General features: G+C 37.9%; 2 protein-coding genes across 5 annotated transcripts in view; both read right to left on the bottom strand.

The window, feature by feature from the left end:
* The window catches only part of atf2 (activating transcription factor 2), a 23,782-nt gene extending 15,586 nt beyond the window's left edge, over positions 1 to 8,196 (bottom strand). For 2 of the 3 annotated variants that reach the window (XM_050048471.1, XM_050048473.1), the window contains exons 1-7: positions 6,754 to 8,196; positions 6,014 to 6,086; positions 4,132 to 4,228; positions 3,928 to 4,046; positions 3,694 to 3,819; positions 3,112 to 3,290; positions 974 to 1,088 (exon numbers count right to left, since the gene is read on the bottom strand). In XM_050048471.1, coding sequence (XP_049904428.1) covers positions 974 to 1,088; positions 3,112 to 3,290; positions 3,694 to 3,819; positions 3,928 to 4,046; positions 4,132 to 4,228; positions 6,014 to 6,061 — 684 coding nt within the window. In that variant the 5' untranslated portion in view covers positions 6,062 to 6,086; positions 6,754 to 8,196. The other variant, XM_050048472.1, reaches the window with a different exon arrangement.
* A 133-nt stretch (positions 8,197 to 8,329) lies between these two features.
* Positions 8,330 to 10,944, bottom strand: atp5mc3a (ATP synthase membrane subunit c locus 3a). Of its 2 annotated transcripts, none has more exons than XM_050048474.1 (5): positions 10,880 to 10,944; positions 10,582 to 10,678; positions 9,697 to 9,771; positions 9,017 to 9,207; positions 8,330 to 8,902 (listed from the first exon to the last, which is right to left on the bottom strand). In XM_050048474.1, exons 2-5 carry the CDS (start codon positions 10,618 to 10,620, stop codon positions 8,788 to 8,790), a joined length of 420 nt encoding a protein of 139 aa, XP_049904431.1. In that variant the 5' UTR covers positions 10,621 to 10,678; positions 10,880 to 10,944; the 3' UTR covers positions 8,330 to 8,787. The 2 variants fall into 2 exon arrangements, with proteins under 2 accessions (XP_049904431.1, XP_049904432.1); XM_050048475.1 differs by having other exon boundaries at positions 10,792 to 10,926.
* Positions 10,945 to 15,148: the final 4,204 nt, after the last annotated feature.

Genomic DNA, 15,148 nt, shown 5'->3' with positions numbered 1-15,148 from the left:
GCCACATACCTGTGTGCCGCCATGGCTCGGTTGTCCAGGTACTACTGGGCAGTCATGACACCAAGAAGAGGAAATTACTGGACCTGGAGTCGGACTCGCCGGTAAGCCGTTATGTTGCGGTGTGGAGCACTATGAGCCTCTGCCGTATTTGACTGCCGTATCCTGTCTGTGACCCCCGTTCAACCCACAACCGGCAGGATTTGATTTTCCTTTCTGCTGCTGGTTGAGATCTGTACTCACACAGCGAGCTGAATGATTTAATTTGTGCGCACAAAACTATTTTTAGTCGAAAATGCTCGCACGTAGAGCTCTGTGGAAAACAAATCACTGCCGACAAGTAAAAATAAATAAATAATAACTTTCACTGCTCAAAGATACTCACAAGTCTGGAAAACAAACCACTACAGCAGCATATTGAGTGCCAGGTGGCTGGCGCGCGCCGTTATTGACCAGCGCGCGCCAGGACGGTGAATGGACACTCACCGTCTTGCGATTGGACTTTGAACTATCATATGTAGGCTACTGTGGAGTTTTAGTACCGCGGTCTACCATTACCAGTATACCCTGCAACACTAGTGACATCAGCCAATACTGTATGTAGTTTTTAGATGCGAAAAGTTCTAGACCCATGCAAATTAGTTCTGGAACGCACAAGGGCCTTTTCTGAAAAGATCCTGGTACGCGTTCCAGTACGTTCCGGCTCAAATTAAGCACTGGTTCTAAGGTACTATACGCAAAGTGTTTGGTGGAAACACACCTTAAATGACCCTTGAGGTGAGACTATTTTGTCAACAAACACTTACTTGTGACATCCTTATTTGTTCAGTGAGTTAAAGTAACTCTTTGAATTCCTTATTCTCTAATAGTTTTAATCAAATAGTCACCAAATTATCAAAATTCTCATTAAAAAAAACCTTATGTAACTCAAACACATAGAAAGACCACATTAACAAAATACAACCAGCACACTCACAGGGATTGTAGTTGGGATATGTACACTTGAGCTTGTAATAGACGCGGGTATAGCAACTGGCATGGTCTGACCGTTAGGCAGCTGTAAGAGCACCGGGAAGGTGCCAGACACTGGGCTGCAGAGAGGGAGAAAGAAGAAATCCCAGTGAGGACAATAATTAACAACTTTGTGATTGACACACAAAACAGAATCTGTCACACATTAAAGACAAGGATGGCTACTAATACACCAACATTATGTCACAAATCAAGCAACAACTTATGGAAATAAAGTCAAACCAAAACAAAATACAACTCAAAAATACACCTGTTGCATAACAGGCTTAAGCAATGTTATTAGACACATATTTTTTATCACACCAGACCCTACAAGTGACATCAGCGTTGCTCGGATATGGACTTCTGGTTTGGTAACACACAGGGTTTCCACCAAATCATTGGTCTGGCTTTTTGAGGGAAGAGGATTGAAGGTCTCATAAAACTGGGCTGTCTATGCCGTAAAAAGATGCAAATACTTTTGAAATTGATGCAACATGACCGTGATGAAGCAGGGAAAAAGGCTGTGGAATTTGCTTTTGCTCAAGAGGCAGAAAACCTACAACTACCAAAGTGCTTCTCACGAGATCTGGCTGCTGGTAAAATGAGGGGAAGTTTACCCAAGTATCCCTTTCATTGCTGAGGTGTGGGCCCAAGAAGACTCCGCTAATCACAGATTTAGAATGAAAACATCATCATCTGTGTCAGTGTATCACTGTAGTTATATTGTTCAGACAGACTTTTAATATCCAATATATCCCATCTTTATTTCACATGTACACACATTCATCTGGTTAACTCTGGTTAGCTTTTGTTTTACTGAACACTATTTGTGTTCTACAACAATAATCCTATGTTACTGTATCCTTGTCAAAATAAAAAAGCCTCAATACAGTAGACAATCCTGTATAAGGGCCTATCAAAGTGACTTAGATTATTAAGGGTCCGCACACATTTTTTACCAATAAATTTCCATGACTTTTCAATGACTTTGAGGCAAATTTTCATGACCATTCTCTGAAACGTCTGAGTGTAATGTTACATGAAAAATAAGAATAAAAATCCATGTCACAGAGTACATACAATGTGAATGAGCACTTGTCTCCACAGCATGCAAATCTGGGAGCTATCTGGTTGTTGGGGAAACCATGACCTAGAAAAGCTGGTTTGTGTTTTCACATGACTTGTGGGAATACGGTGTGTGAGAATTAGCTACCTTTAGCTCCCACAGTACCTCTGCCGTTAAAAATTTCTGGACAAAGCACCTGAAATGGTCCCTGATTTGATGGTGAACGAGAGAGAATCACTGCAGCTGGCTGCAGGTGTAAAGCTGGCTTGCTGTATTTATGCAGCAGCAGCAGCAGCCTGGTGCTTAATGTTAGCTCCTTTAGCATGGCTAGCTAGCACTGCCTCTCCCATTTTCAAATGTCGAATGTTTAAATACACAGTCCAAATTTTGCCTGGGTCCTGGTCATTCCTCAAGCCATGCCTTATACTTGTCCAAGTGAAGCCAGGCGTTAATAAATCTGCATTTTCCTGACATTATGCAAATTTACATCTTTTTTTGGAGGGGAATTTACATCTGATCTAAGCAGCAACTGCAACTCAGAAGTCTGACAACACCAACCGGAGAATAACAGAACATTAAGTGACAAGACTGATCAGCCTGAACATAAACACCATATATACTATACTCTATCATACAGGTATTTGTGAAGCTTTTTTTTAAATTTCCAGGCCTAGAAACTGCTATTTTCAAATTCCATGACTTCTCCAGGTTTTTCATGACCATACAAACCCTGATTATTAAGTGGAAACCCCTTTCATTGTTTCAACACTCAGAAATTGAACTGAAGCTATGAGTCCATATTTGAGCAATACTGATGTTATTCTTGAAGATGAAACTTATGAAATCTACAGCCCCCCAAAAAAACCCTGCAACCCTGCAGTGCAAACATATCAAAAACAAACAAGCACATGCCTCATGAAATATGAGCTCACCAAGACAAAACTGCACAAATATAAATACACTTGAAAAAAAAAGAAAAGAAGATGACTTAATAAAACTATGATTTTAAAAAATGGACGTTTGGAGTTACTTACACTATAGGCCTATTAGTGGATGGGACTTGCGTAATAACAGAGCTAGATGTTGGTGATGGGAGCGCTTGCTGTATTACAACATTAGCCTCTGAGGTTGCTAGAAGTACATTGGGAACTTGGAGGGATGCAGGATGGACTATAGTGGATGTTGGCAGTGAGGCTGGCTGCAAAGATAAATCCTGAAAAGATCATACAAGACCTTAGCTGCAGGAAGTGTTTAATGAGCACCAGCTAAGTACATTAAAAAAAAATAAGATAAAAAAAAAAGTTTTAGTTTAAGTCATCTAATATCTCTAATGAATTTCTCTAGATATAATATTTTTGTGCAGTACTGTTAGCATTTTTTAATGGAAGTATTATCTTTGGCAGTTGAGACACAGTCAAATTGAAACAAGCAAATACATTGATCCGTAATTAAATTAATATTTATCTTTTACTAAATTAATATTCATACCAGTGGATCTGTCATTCCAGGGTAAAATACCAAGAACACATAAGCAGGAGAACACCTGTTACTCACTCTTCATGACAGCCATGTAAACTCTATACTTGGCCTATTAATAGTGAATTCAAAGGCTTTACCTTGTCATCATTTGTAGTGGATTCAGGGTGAGGCAGAGGGCTATCTCGATGTGCCTCCAGAGATGTGGGCTCCTCAGTTTTGTTGCGTATGATAGGCGTTGCAAGCGGTGACAAATCCAATGGTAACTACAGGAAAGTAAGAATAAATAATCTCAATAAAACAGATCAGTGACATAAATGCTAAACATGGGACAAACAGACAGATGATCTTCTGACAAGGACAACACAAACAACCTTTTTAATGTCATCTTCAGTCGCTTTTTTGAAGTCATGGTCGAATGGACTTGCAAGCTCATTGAAGAGTCCAACCTCCTCACAGTTCTTCAAAAAGCGTGTGGGTGTAGGTGTCTGGTCTGGAATGGAGGAAAACCTTCAGTACCAAGACCGTAATGTAAAGGATCAATTACATCAAAATATCTTAACTTCAAGAGCACGTACCAGCAATGATGACACTGTCATTCCTTGCTGGGCCAAACTTCAGGGTCATCTCATGTTTGTGTTTGTGGACAGCCAAGTGATCCTCATTTGTAAATCTCTGTGCAAGGAAAAAGAAAATAGACAGGACAGTGTAACAGGATCTGCATGGATAAGGTCTGAAACACCTATTTACTGTTTACACCCAGCAATCAACAAACATCATGTCTCCTATTAGTTGCATGTGGCCAATTTAAACATCTTTGCTGACATGACTCAGATTAAAAGGTGCAGTGTGTAGGATTCTATATTGGCAGAAATGGTATTAAATATTTATAACTAAGTTTTCATTAGCATATAGTCACCTGAAAAAAGAATTGTTGTGTTTCTGTTACCTTCGAATGAGCTGTCTATCTACATACAGAGCAGGTCCTCAACCACAGAGTATGCCATGTTGTTTCTACAGTAGCCCAGAACGGACAAACCAAACAGTGGCTCTAGATAGGGCTTTTTTTGCGTCAGCCACTGTATTACTCCCACACACTAAGCACATGAGAGAAGTTTCAGTTGTGCAACCTCAGCGCTGGATGCCACTAAATCCCACACACTCAACCTTTAAGACAAATCATAAGTGTGTGTTCCAGGTTGTTTCTAGGATTTTGTCCATATTTACATATCAGTGAGGGTACACCTGATGCTATAAACACCACTCTAAACCATTTCAACAAAAACAAGCATTGTAATCTTCATGAATGTAGTTGCAGGTCTGTTGTTAACATTGATGATCCTGAGTGTAGTGACTACGATCAATGAAAAAAGCTGCTTAGAGGCTTTGTGACTCGTTAAAAGGAATCCATGCTGAAGTCCAGCGATGTGTTTTATTACGATTCATTAAACCAACAACTGGATAAGTAAAGCAAAATGAGATGAAACAAGAAAATTGATTATGTGAGTGTGTGCATATAGGCAATAGACTGTCTAAAAAACATACCACGCCAGCAAATGAACAGGTAAAATAATGTGAAACCACACACACCCCCCTGAGCCAATTACAACTACTGGAGGTGATTGTGACCAAAAGAACATGTGCAGCCAAAACAAATAAACACAGGTTAAATACACCTTTTGGTTGTGTACTTTCTTCTTGGATTTTGGGGGTCTGAAGTTCACCTTATACTTTAGAATTCAAATTTATATATAGGGATTGAATATGAGTTTTTCAAAGAATCAGACCAGCACTTTTACTGCTCACTATCCCTGAATGTGTTGCCTTTAAGGCCAAGAAAATACACACAAGTTACATCCAGAATGGAATTTCTGACAGTGTGGAGAAAACTCCTTTCTTTATACCATCAGGGATATGCAACTGTCTTAAAATGAATAAAACACAAACCTATAGGAACAGTTGAATTAGTTTAACATAGTAAAATTTGCTAAATAACAGAAAATATTTTCCAGAATTTATTCATGCCTCTTCAAAATTATCTTTGGGGGTTGAGGGATTGGCTGACTGGACTTAAGTCCCCAATATACTGAAAATCCTAGCTGTGGACATGACTTAGTTGGATGACCAACCAAGCATAGTGTGCAACTTCCCTGGGGCTCTACATCACCCCAAGAAGTCGTCAATTTCAGTGCATATCAGTTGCATTTTGGTCATTTGATTACTTGCAAATTCTTTTGGGAATCTGCACCACGAAAGTACAAAATTAGCCGGGTCTGGCATTATTACATAATCTTCTAGTCCTATTTTTTGGAGGGGCCTGGTGTTAAAATCCAGCTCTAGCAGATTTATTGAAGTATTATATTTTCCCAAAGAGGCTGATCCAGCCAAAGTCTCGTGTAAATACAGGTTAATTTACAACAGTGGCAAAAAGTGACATTTGTGAAAACAGAGATGCCTTACCTGTCCACACCCTGGAGCAGTACATTGGAAAGGTTTATCATCACTCATATTAAGGGATTCCTGTTAAGCCTCCCTGAAACGAAACAGGAAAAAGCACAAGCGGGGATTAAATATCAGACCTAAAGATTTGCATTAATATAACAGTTATCTGATTGTAAATAAGACTATTGGTACTTCAATGAAGGCATAAAAATTGTGGCTATAGCAAAAAACATTTTCAGCAATTATATAGATTTGATATAGGATATATTTGACAGTTAGAGTGGCAGTGTACAGGTGAAAGTAGTGAGACAGGAAAGCTAGAAATTTGGACAAAGCATATCGATGATGGGCGGCTGCTTTGCTTGTTTACACCTCAGAGTCATCATAAAACACGGTCCGTTTATTTTGCCCCAAATAAGCGGCTGAGACTAACATCCCAAACTGTCCTCCACTGACACTTTTACCGTATTATGCTGGAAATATAACTGCTTATTATGAAAAGGCGCAACACAAAAACAATAACGATATTACAGAGTGCGATTAGCTGCTCCAGTCGCTTCCATGGAATAGCGCGAGCCCTGCGTTAACATCAACCGTCGCCATATTTGGACCTAAATATCTCTGTAAACAGAGGATGTGTCAGCGTTTGTTTCGAGGTCGTTTCATTGTACCGGAGCACATGTCCCTAACGGTGCCAGAAATTATGCTTTTTATTACAGCTTTGTACCCATACGCTACCAGTTTAAGTGAGCACTTACCCCTCAGCCACAACCCTTGGTTTACAAAATCCCACGGCTGTACCAAAATATCGCGAGAGCATGTTGGGGACTTCCGTAAACGTCACACAGACAAACAGAACAGAGCCAGGACTGCTTTTCCACACAGTATCAGGGTACTAATCAAGCAATTAGAGCTTAATTAGAAAAAGACATCGTCACAATTCTTTACATAGTTTTAAATAAACATGATACGATACTGAGTCTGACTGCTCATTTTTTTTGTTTAGGAATCGTCCTCATACAGAGGTATTCTCGTCAGATATTCTAATGTTCATCCAAACATTTTTCACTGCAGATTTTTCTGTTTGTTTTAAGGATATTTCCTTTGGCATGTTTGATTTTAAGATTTAAAATGTAGAAAAATGTTTTATAATATATCTTTTATTGTTACTTGTTACATACCACATCCACAAATGCAAATTCTGTGGTTCTCAACCATTCTGTCCTATCTTAACAATGAACCCGAAGAATATATGGATGCCATTAAATATTCAAAGGACTCTAAAACTGAGGACTGTGCTGTTATATGCAACCTGTGTGACTTTGCAGGACTGATGTTGGAGCATCTTTGACTGAAGTTGGTGCTAGGATCAAGGCTACTTTACCTTTAAAATTAAATTAAATTAAATTAAATTAAAAAAAGCCCCGCCAGACATGTTTTATACATGAACAAATACTGTTTTGAATATTAATTTTCTGATCCATTTTTAAAGCATATCCACTCCTATTCCCTTACTGAAATATCCAGAACAAATCTTTTTTTTTTTTTTTTTTTTAAAGTTTAATATCTGAACACAGTGTCTCATACTTCACCTTACATAAGTATTTTCTAGGCTCACATGTTCTGGAGGCTTCAAGTTACCACACCACATAACGTTTATGCAAGTTGCATAATTCGACATATTTGGTTTCAGCACGCCTGGAGGCTTCTGCATGCCTGTGGATGTATTTAATTTCCAATAATTGCATTGCAGTCACCCATGTTATCTTTAATGTTAATATACCTTGTCCAGGGTTATCTGTTTATCAAGTGTTAGTCGTAGTCTTACAGGTTTTATCTTATATATTTTCTGAGGGCTACAATTGGGGGATATTAAAAATGTACCAGTACATACATGGTTGCTTAAGCCGACACTCTAAACTGTCCGCTACACAGGTTAATTCTATTTGGTATATACCAATTATTTAATTTGCCCATCACCAATTCCAAAAGGCCAAGATGACAAGTCCAAATGGATTTTTTTCCCCCAACAGCAGACTGAAACTTGAAGATTTTGAATTAGTGACAGAAAATCAGTACATCCTCACTTTGGAGAAGCTGGAACCAGCAAAATGTGGCCATTTTTGCTTCATAAGCTAATCAAGAACAATTTACTAAATGTTATGTTTTTAAATCAACTGACTTCACTGTTTCAGTTGTAACCAAATTCAGTCCACTCCAAGCAGCTTATATTACAGAAAGGTCCAGTGACTACAACCAGTCTTTTTTTTTTTTTTTTTTAAAAACAACCCAGCAGCGACTTTCATTCATGAGTCAAAAAAGTCAAAGCCATAATATAGCTCAATTAAATCATCTAGATTTATTTAATGCCATTTACAAAAGCAAGCATTCACTTGCTGCCTAATTACAGTACTATTTAACTGCATCTGAACCAAAAATTCATTAAGGTGGACCCCAAAAAGCTTGCATGTGATGTGCTGAGAAAACAAGGCTGACTCATGGCAAGTCTAAGCAGCTGCTTCACAGAAAAGATGACATTCAAGAAAGCTGTTTGGCTTTCTGTTGTGCTAGCACAATATTCCAGACATAAAAGTTACCGCCATTGTTAAATAGTCAAATACATGTATTTTAATCACGTAAATTCTTACATTTGTACAATACATGTTTTGCGTATTTCGACAGTGTCTGAAAGACTTGAAAATGTACATTTCCATGACACCAACACGGAACAATTTTGGTAGCCACAATAAAATATGTAGTCACATCTGAAAGTGTTGTATGACAGCAGAGTTTTACATAGCAAACAGGATAAGGAAAGCAACCATCAAACAGAACAGTCCCATGGCTTCAGACAGGGCAAATCCCAGGATGGCATATGAGAACAGCTGCTGCTTCAGAGATGGGTTCCTGCAAACAACAACAAACTGTCAATGCATCTATGAAAAGAACAGCATGCACCAGAAATCAATTAATCCAAGTCATTTATCCTAGATTTTCAAAGATATGTCAGTGAGAACAAACCTAGCATAGCCAATAATGAGACTGCCGAACACAGTCCCAATTCCAGCTCCGGATCCAGCTACTCCGACTGTGGCAGCTCCAGCTCCAATGAACTTGGCAGCGGTGTCAACGTCCCTGCTGATAGCGCTGGTCTGGAAGCCCCTCAGTGTGACCTGGGTGAGGGGGCTCTGTGGCATCACAGCAACAGTGCTCTGTAGCAAGAAAACACAAAAACCATAAACTTTCACCTTAAAAACCAGCGCCATCAGATATAACAGTGCAGTTAGTTAGCACTCAAAACACCTGTGATAAGTGTAGCTGAGTCGAAAACACTGATATGATAAAAGCTAAATTAGCTTTTATCATTTAATAATTCTGCCAAGCACCAAAACCCAATCAATTTCCATATTAACCATGACAATGCAAAGAAAAAAAGTTTCATACTTTTCTTCATGTCACATTAAAAACTAATTCAATACACTGAGCTAGTAACTAAACAACGAGCTCGGTCTTCAATTTTTTGGCTATTTGTCAGACCAATTTTAAACTGTTACACAGGTCTAAACCTTTGTGGTTGACATTTGACATTAATCTGACATGTTATAGAGTAAATGACTTGATGCAATCAGTCAACACTGGTTCTAAGTGCCTAGGTAGAATGAAGGCTGCAGCCTAAGTGGGAAGCCTGTGTTTCTTCTTACCTCTGTTTTGAGCTCAGGCCTGGACAGCACAGAGGCAGAGAGGGGTCTGTAAAGAGCCCGGGAACCAGCACGGACCTGCAGCAGCAGCACAGATACAAACACAGTACAAATTTAGCAACAACACACACAAACTCAGTAACAAAAGAAACATATTGATGGTAGCTATCCCCAGTCTAAGCAGGTGGAAGGCACCTTGAACGTCCCTTTGTCAATCCCAGTGTCATTCACAGCAGTGCACACACTTTATGACCTGTGGCCTTTAATGATTTGTGAGTACAGTGTGTGCTGTCAGTCACTTGTGGTGGGTAGTTTGAATTTTTTATTGCTCATGTGTGCCACTGGCAAGTTACAATAAACATTGTTAGCAACCTTATTAACCAAGTGTCCCATTATGATTTAAACTGATTGGCCAGGTTAAGTAACTAGAAACTGAAACATGACCTTGGATATTGAGCAATAAAACAGTCTACATTTATTTGGAAGCAAACAATGCCCAAATGCACAAGGAGATAGTTATTATATCTACTGCACAGCTCTGTGCACCAGTTTGCAGGTGAACTCTGCACTAATTTAGGCTAACAGAGGCTTGTAATGACCTTAGCTAACAGCTATCACTGGAAACGTCCGCTTCAAGGAAAAGCAAAGGCAAGGGCAGTTTCTGACTTACATGCACCTTACACGTAAAATAAGGACTACATTACCACCGTTTACAAAGTATTTCAGTGCTTTAGCATTAGCTAGCTAGCCTGTTGGCCTACACTGCATATACCCTTGCCAGCTAGCTACAGTCAAGTTCAACCAGAGGCCCACCGGATTTATTCGTGATACTAAGAAAGCAGGACTCACATCCACAGCATGAAAACACACCGAATAAAGCAAACTCACCAGAGCCGGCGTGGAGACGAACTTTGCACAGGCGTACATTTTCTATTTTAGGTAGTTTTAACCGGTTCGGTCGAATCTGGTTGAAGCCCGGGTCTCTCTGAGGAGGGAAAGACCGGAGAGAAGTAAGGTCAAACGGGTGTAAAAATGCTCCACAGAGAAAATAAAGCCACTCATATGTACAATCACATCCATTCTGCATGCCATCCTCACTTGTGCGCTGCAATGTGAAGTTACGAGAGAGGATGAAAAGGGATTTATAACGCTAGGCTTCCCATTCAAACTGCCATTGCACACTTACCGACTGCAGAGGTCGAACCACAGTGGAAGAGTGCGCATGCGCGGTGTGATGTATGTAGAGGCCCGGATGATGACAGAGGAAGGTCATTTCACAGAAACTTTATTGAACACGGTGACAGGAGCAGTGCTCATTCACAAAACTAATCGTTGTTTACACACGGTCAGTGTTGATTGACGGATGCACCTTCATAGTGTGAATACAGTTAAGAAGGATAATTAATGTTTTACACTTAATTATATTATTTATTTATCGTTATATTGAAGGAAATTGACAAATCCTGATGGTCTGGCTCTACTACAATGTTGAAAGTGAGCCAAACATATTATACTTTAAAGAGAAAATGGATGAAAGAGTTAAGGATAAAACAGATTAACATACCAAGGGGCCTGAGGGGAAAATAAGACACAAGAGATAAGGTACGTGAGACTATCATCCATCTGTAAACATTTCAGTACAGGCAACAGAGGAATGATAATGTGTTTCCCTGCTCCTCATGCAAAACAATAGAATGACCATAAGCTGTTTTTACCTCATTTAAATGTGTAATGAAATTTACTGGAGGAGAATAAGGGAGGATGTGGTAGGGAGGGGGTCATTGTGACAGACTTAAGCAATAATGTTTAACAAAAATGTACATGGAGTCTTAATTCATAATGATGAACAGGACAAGAAAAATGTGCATGTGAGATTTTATCAAAGTATGGCATAAACTGTGCAATTGATATACTTACATTAACTTAAATCAGTGATAACGTGCTGTCCCAATCGCCCACATACTACAGAAAAGGGTCAGTTTACATAAAAGGGAATGTCACACCTCCTTAGAATATGATATAACCTTTAATGTAACTGTAACAGAAAAATAATATAACATAATTTGTTGGGCTTCTTTTAATTTATAGCAAGAGAGCTTACAGAAGGAGAAAATCCAAAAACTATCCCAGTCAGCCTTAATTCACTGTGCTGTAAAAAATAAATACAGGTAGCCTAGTGTAAATGAATCTAAACAAATGTAAAGTGATTGTGCAGAAAACAAGATTCGATTATGTTAAATAATAATCTATTATGAATATGCAACATGTAAAGTTTAACACAGGTGGACAAGACAGTTAATATTACAGATACTGCTTCGAGGGATAAGTCTGGTGATATTTCTTATCGCCTACAAGTCCCATGTAAAGACCAAAACTAATAATGAATTGATCCAAGTAGCGAGTATTGCCTTGTGGCCAAAATGTGATATAGATTATTCCTCTGTGCTGTAGACCTTTGTTGTCCAAAAAACAATTTAGTACTTATCAATGACCATCAGCACTGCAGGTTGTACTAAGTCAATCCCATATACACTGTCCTGCTGCTGTCCTGCTGAATATACAGGAGTGTGCCACATAAGCATATTGTTTGAGTGACATTATCTAAAAGCTACTGTGTCTGACAGTTTCAGTCAATAACTCAGGCATTTTAAAAAATGACAGCATATATTTGTGACACATTTTAAAGATTGACACTGTTAGTAGGAACTAATGGCAGTGCTGCTGAGTGTCACAGACGGGGAGGGAGAGTTGCAAAGTACTGACAGACAGAAAACACAAATTTTTGGTTTTGGACGTGGGATATGTTGACAATAACGAAAATATAAAGGAATATCAGGAGCCTTATACTTTATGACAATGAGCGTTTCATTTCATAATGTGTTTTACAGGTGCATATTTTCAGGAAAATTTGCGATTAAACAAACCACCATAAATCATCTGGTACATAATACATCTCCTGCCTCAGGGGCTTGTGGGTGTTTGAGTTCCTGGGGCAGGTTGGCAGTCTAGCCTTAGGTATGTTTAGCTTTAAGCCTTTGTGCACTAGCAACAAAAATAGCTCCACAGAGATGTCTTGTCTTGATGTATATTTTCTCAAATGAATAAATAAATAAATAAAATAAAATGATTAATTAAACAAACAAATAAATAGCTAAATAAATAAATACATAAAATTGAATAAATAAATGAAAATAAAATAACATTTTAAAAATAATTAAATTAAATTAATTAAATAAATAGAAATAAAATAATTAATTAAACAAACAAATAAATAGATGAATAAATAAATAAAATAAAATAGAAAATAAATTAAATTAAATTAAATAAATAAATAAAAATAAAATAAAATCCAAAATTAAATTAAATCAATTAAATAAATAAATAAACAAATAAAAATAAGACAAAAATAAAAACAAATCATTTTAAGTTCTAGTGGAGATCCCAGTGTCCACAGATACCATATATGACAGGCTCAATTTGGGGAAAAGTGTATAAAATAATGCACAAGACCAGAAGAAATGGTCCAGGTGGTTTGAATATCTCAGGCAGTGTAAACACAATATAGCTTCAATGTACAGCCTGGAACAAGATACACAACATATTAATGTGAAAACATAAACTATAATGATTTTTCCACCTTAAAAGCTACACGAAGAGGAAATTAAAAAGGGAAAATTTGGATTTTAATGAGTTATTTTATTTTTTTGAAGCTGTTTACCATAATAAGTGCCAAGTTTGGAGTGAATGCAGTGTCACATGTCTTAAATTTGTGTGACATTACTTATCTTACTGAAGTTCAAGAGACTTCCAGGGCAGCTTGTAACAGACGTTTGATTATTAATGTGACTGTAAGAATTTCTGAGAGATATGGGTTAAATCTATCTGTTGTCAACGTTCACATTCAGATGCCCATTTTTAGTAGACCTTAGCTCGACTGTGGGAAATAGGGTTTGCTCCAGGGATGGGAATTCTTGGCTGTAGCATTGCTGCAGGTCAAACCAGGAAATTCTGTCAATTTAAATGAGGTTAGCGTGATCCTAACTAGTTTATAAAAAATCATGTGCTTCCCTTTCCTGTATATTTGTGTACAGAGACAGTCAAGAACACAGTGACACATTTTCAGTGAATCAAGATAATAGTGAATCATAATATTGTTAGTAGCATGACACCTGTGCAACATCTGAAATACCCTATTTTTTATCAAATGGTCTACATACTGTGGTTGGAGTGGAGGCAGAATTTCAACCAGTATTTCAAAATGAGTTTTCCCCTCATAACAAAAGCTGCCCGCCGCTGTCCGCCACTATCACCTGTTGTGGTGTGAATTTAACACCGTGCCCAGAGGGACTGATGGCTCAGGGCCCTGTCTGTGCATCTCGCAGGCTGATGGTGGAGCTGTAGGCTACCAACACCAGGGCAGATTTGTAATCGTGATGAATGACTCCACAGCAGCTGGTCTGTGATGGAAAGGTAATGAGCACAGGGAGTCTGCCTTTGCTGCATGCTGGCTTTAAGAGAGGAATGTCTCAGTGGCTCCTCAGGTATGATCTTTGCAGTTCCACAGCCAACATGAAGCCACACATTCAAACAGTCAGTAGATCATAGTCTACGTACCAGACACGCAGAAGACAAGGAACGAGCTCATGCATTAAAAATCAGCTCTATTCTGCCCCATAGTACTGTTCGGCTCTGTCTTATTTATTCTGTTGTATTTGATTTCATCATGTTCTGTTGTGTTTTAATCTATTCTATTGTGTTCTCTTCTATTATATTCTGTTCTGATGTGTTCCATTTTACTCTAATGTATTCTATTTTATCATTTTCTCTTCTATTCTGTTTTTATGTGGTCTATTTAATTCTGATGCATTCTACTCCATGATATTCTATTCTATTCTATTCTATTCTACCCTGTACTATTTTGTTCTAATCTGTTGTGTTGTATTCCATTCAACTCTGATGTACTCTATTCTACCCTATTCTGTTCTATTCTATTTTATATAGTCTATTCTATTCTGGTGTATTCCATTCCATACTCTGACGTGTTCTATTCATATTCATCATATTCTGTTCTTTTTTATTTTTATCTATTCTATTCTGATGTATTCCACTTCATCATATTCTGTTCTTTTCCATCATATTCTGTTCTAATCTATTCCACCCTATTCTTTTTTCTTTGATTCTATTCTGATGTATTCTATTCTATCAAAGTCTGTTCTATCCTATTCTGTTCTATTCAACTCTATAGTATTTTATTCTATTCTACAATTTTGTATTTTGTTATTTCCTACCATATTCTGTTATTATTATGTTCTCTTATGTTCTGTTCTCATCTGCCCTATTTTTTTTTCTGTTCTTTTCAGTTGCATTCTACTCTATCATATTCTATTCTGATGTATCATATTCCATTATATCTGCTCTATTGTTTTCTATTTTATTCTGATGTATTCTATAATAT

Source organism: Epinephelus moara, chromosome 7 (genome assembly GCF_006386435.1).
Source record: "Epinephelus moara isolate mb chromosome 7, YSFRI_EMoa_1.0, whole genome shotgun sequence".
Classification (NCBI taxonomy): domain Eukaryota; kingdom Metazoa; phylum Chordata; class Actinopteri; order Perciformes; family Serranidae; genus Epinephelus; species Epinephelus moara.
This window is presented reverse-complemented; position numbering and strand designations above follow the sequence as displayed.

Coding starts and splice junctions, on each gene's coding strand:
- atp5mc3a (XM_050048474.1), bottom strand. CDS start 10,620: ATGTACGCCTGTGCAAAGTTCGTCTCCACGCCGGCTCTG. Junction 9,208..9,696: donor GGCCTGAGCTCAAAACAGAG/GTAAGAAGAAAC, acceptor TTCTTGCTACAG/AGCACTGTTGCTGTGATGCC. Junction 8,903..9,016: donor CTCATTATTGGCTATGCTAG/GTTTGTTCTCAC, acceptor TGTTGTTTGCAG/GAACCCATCTCTGAAGCAGC.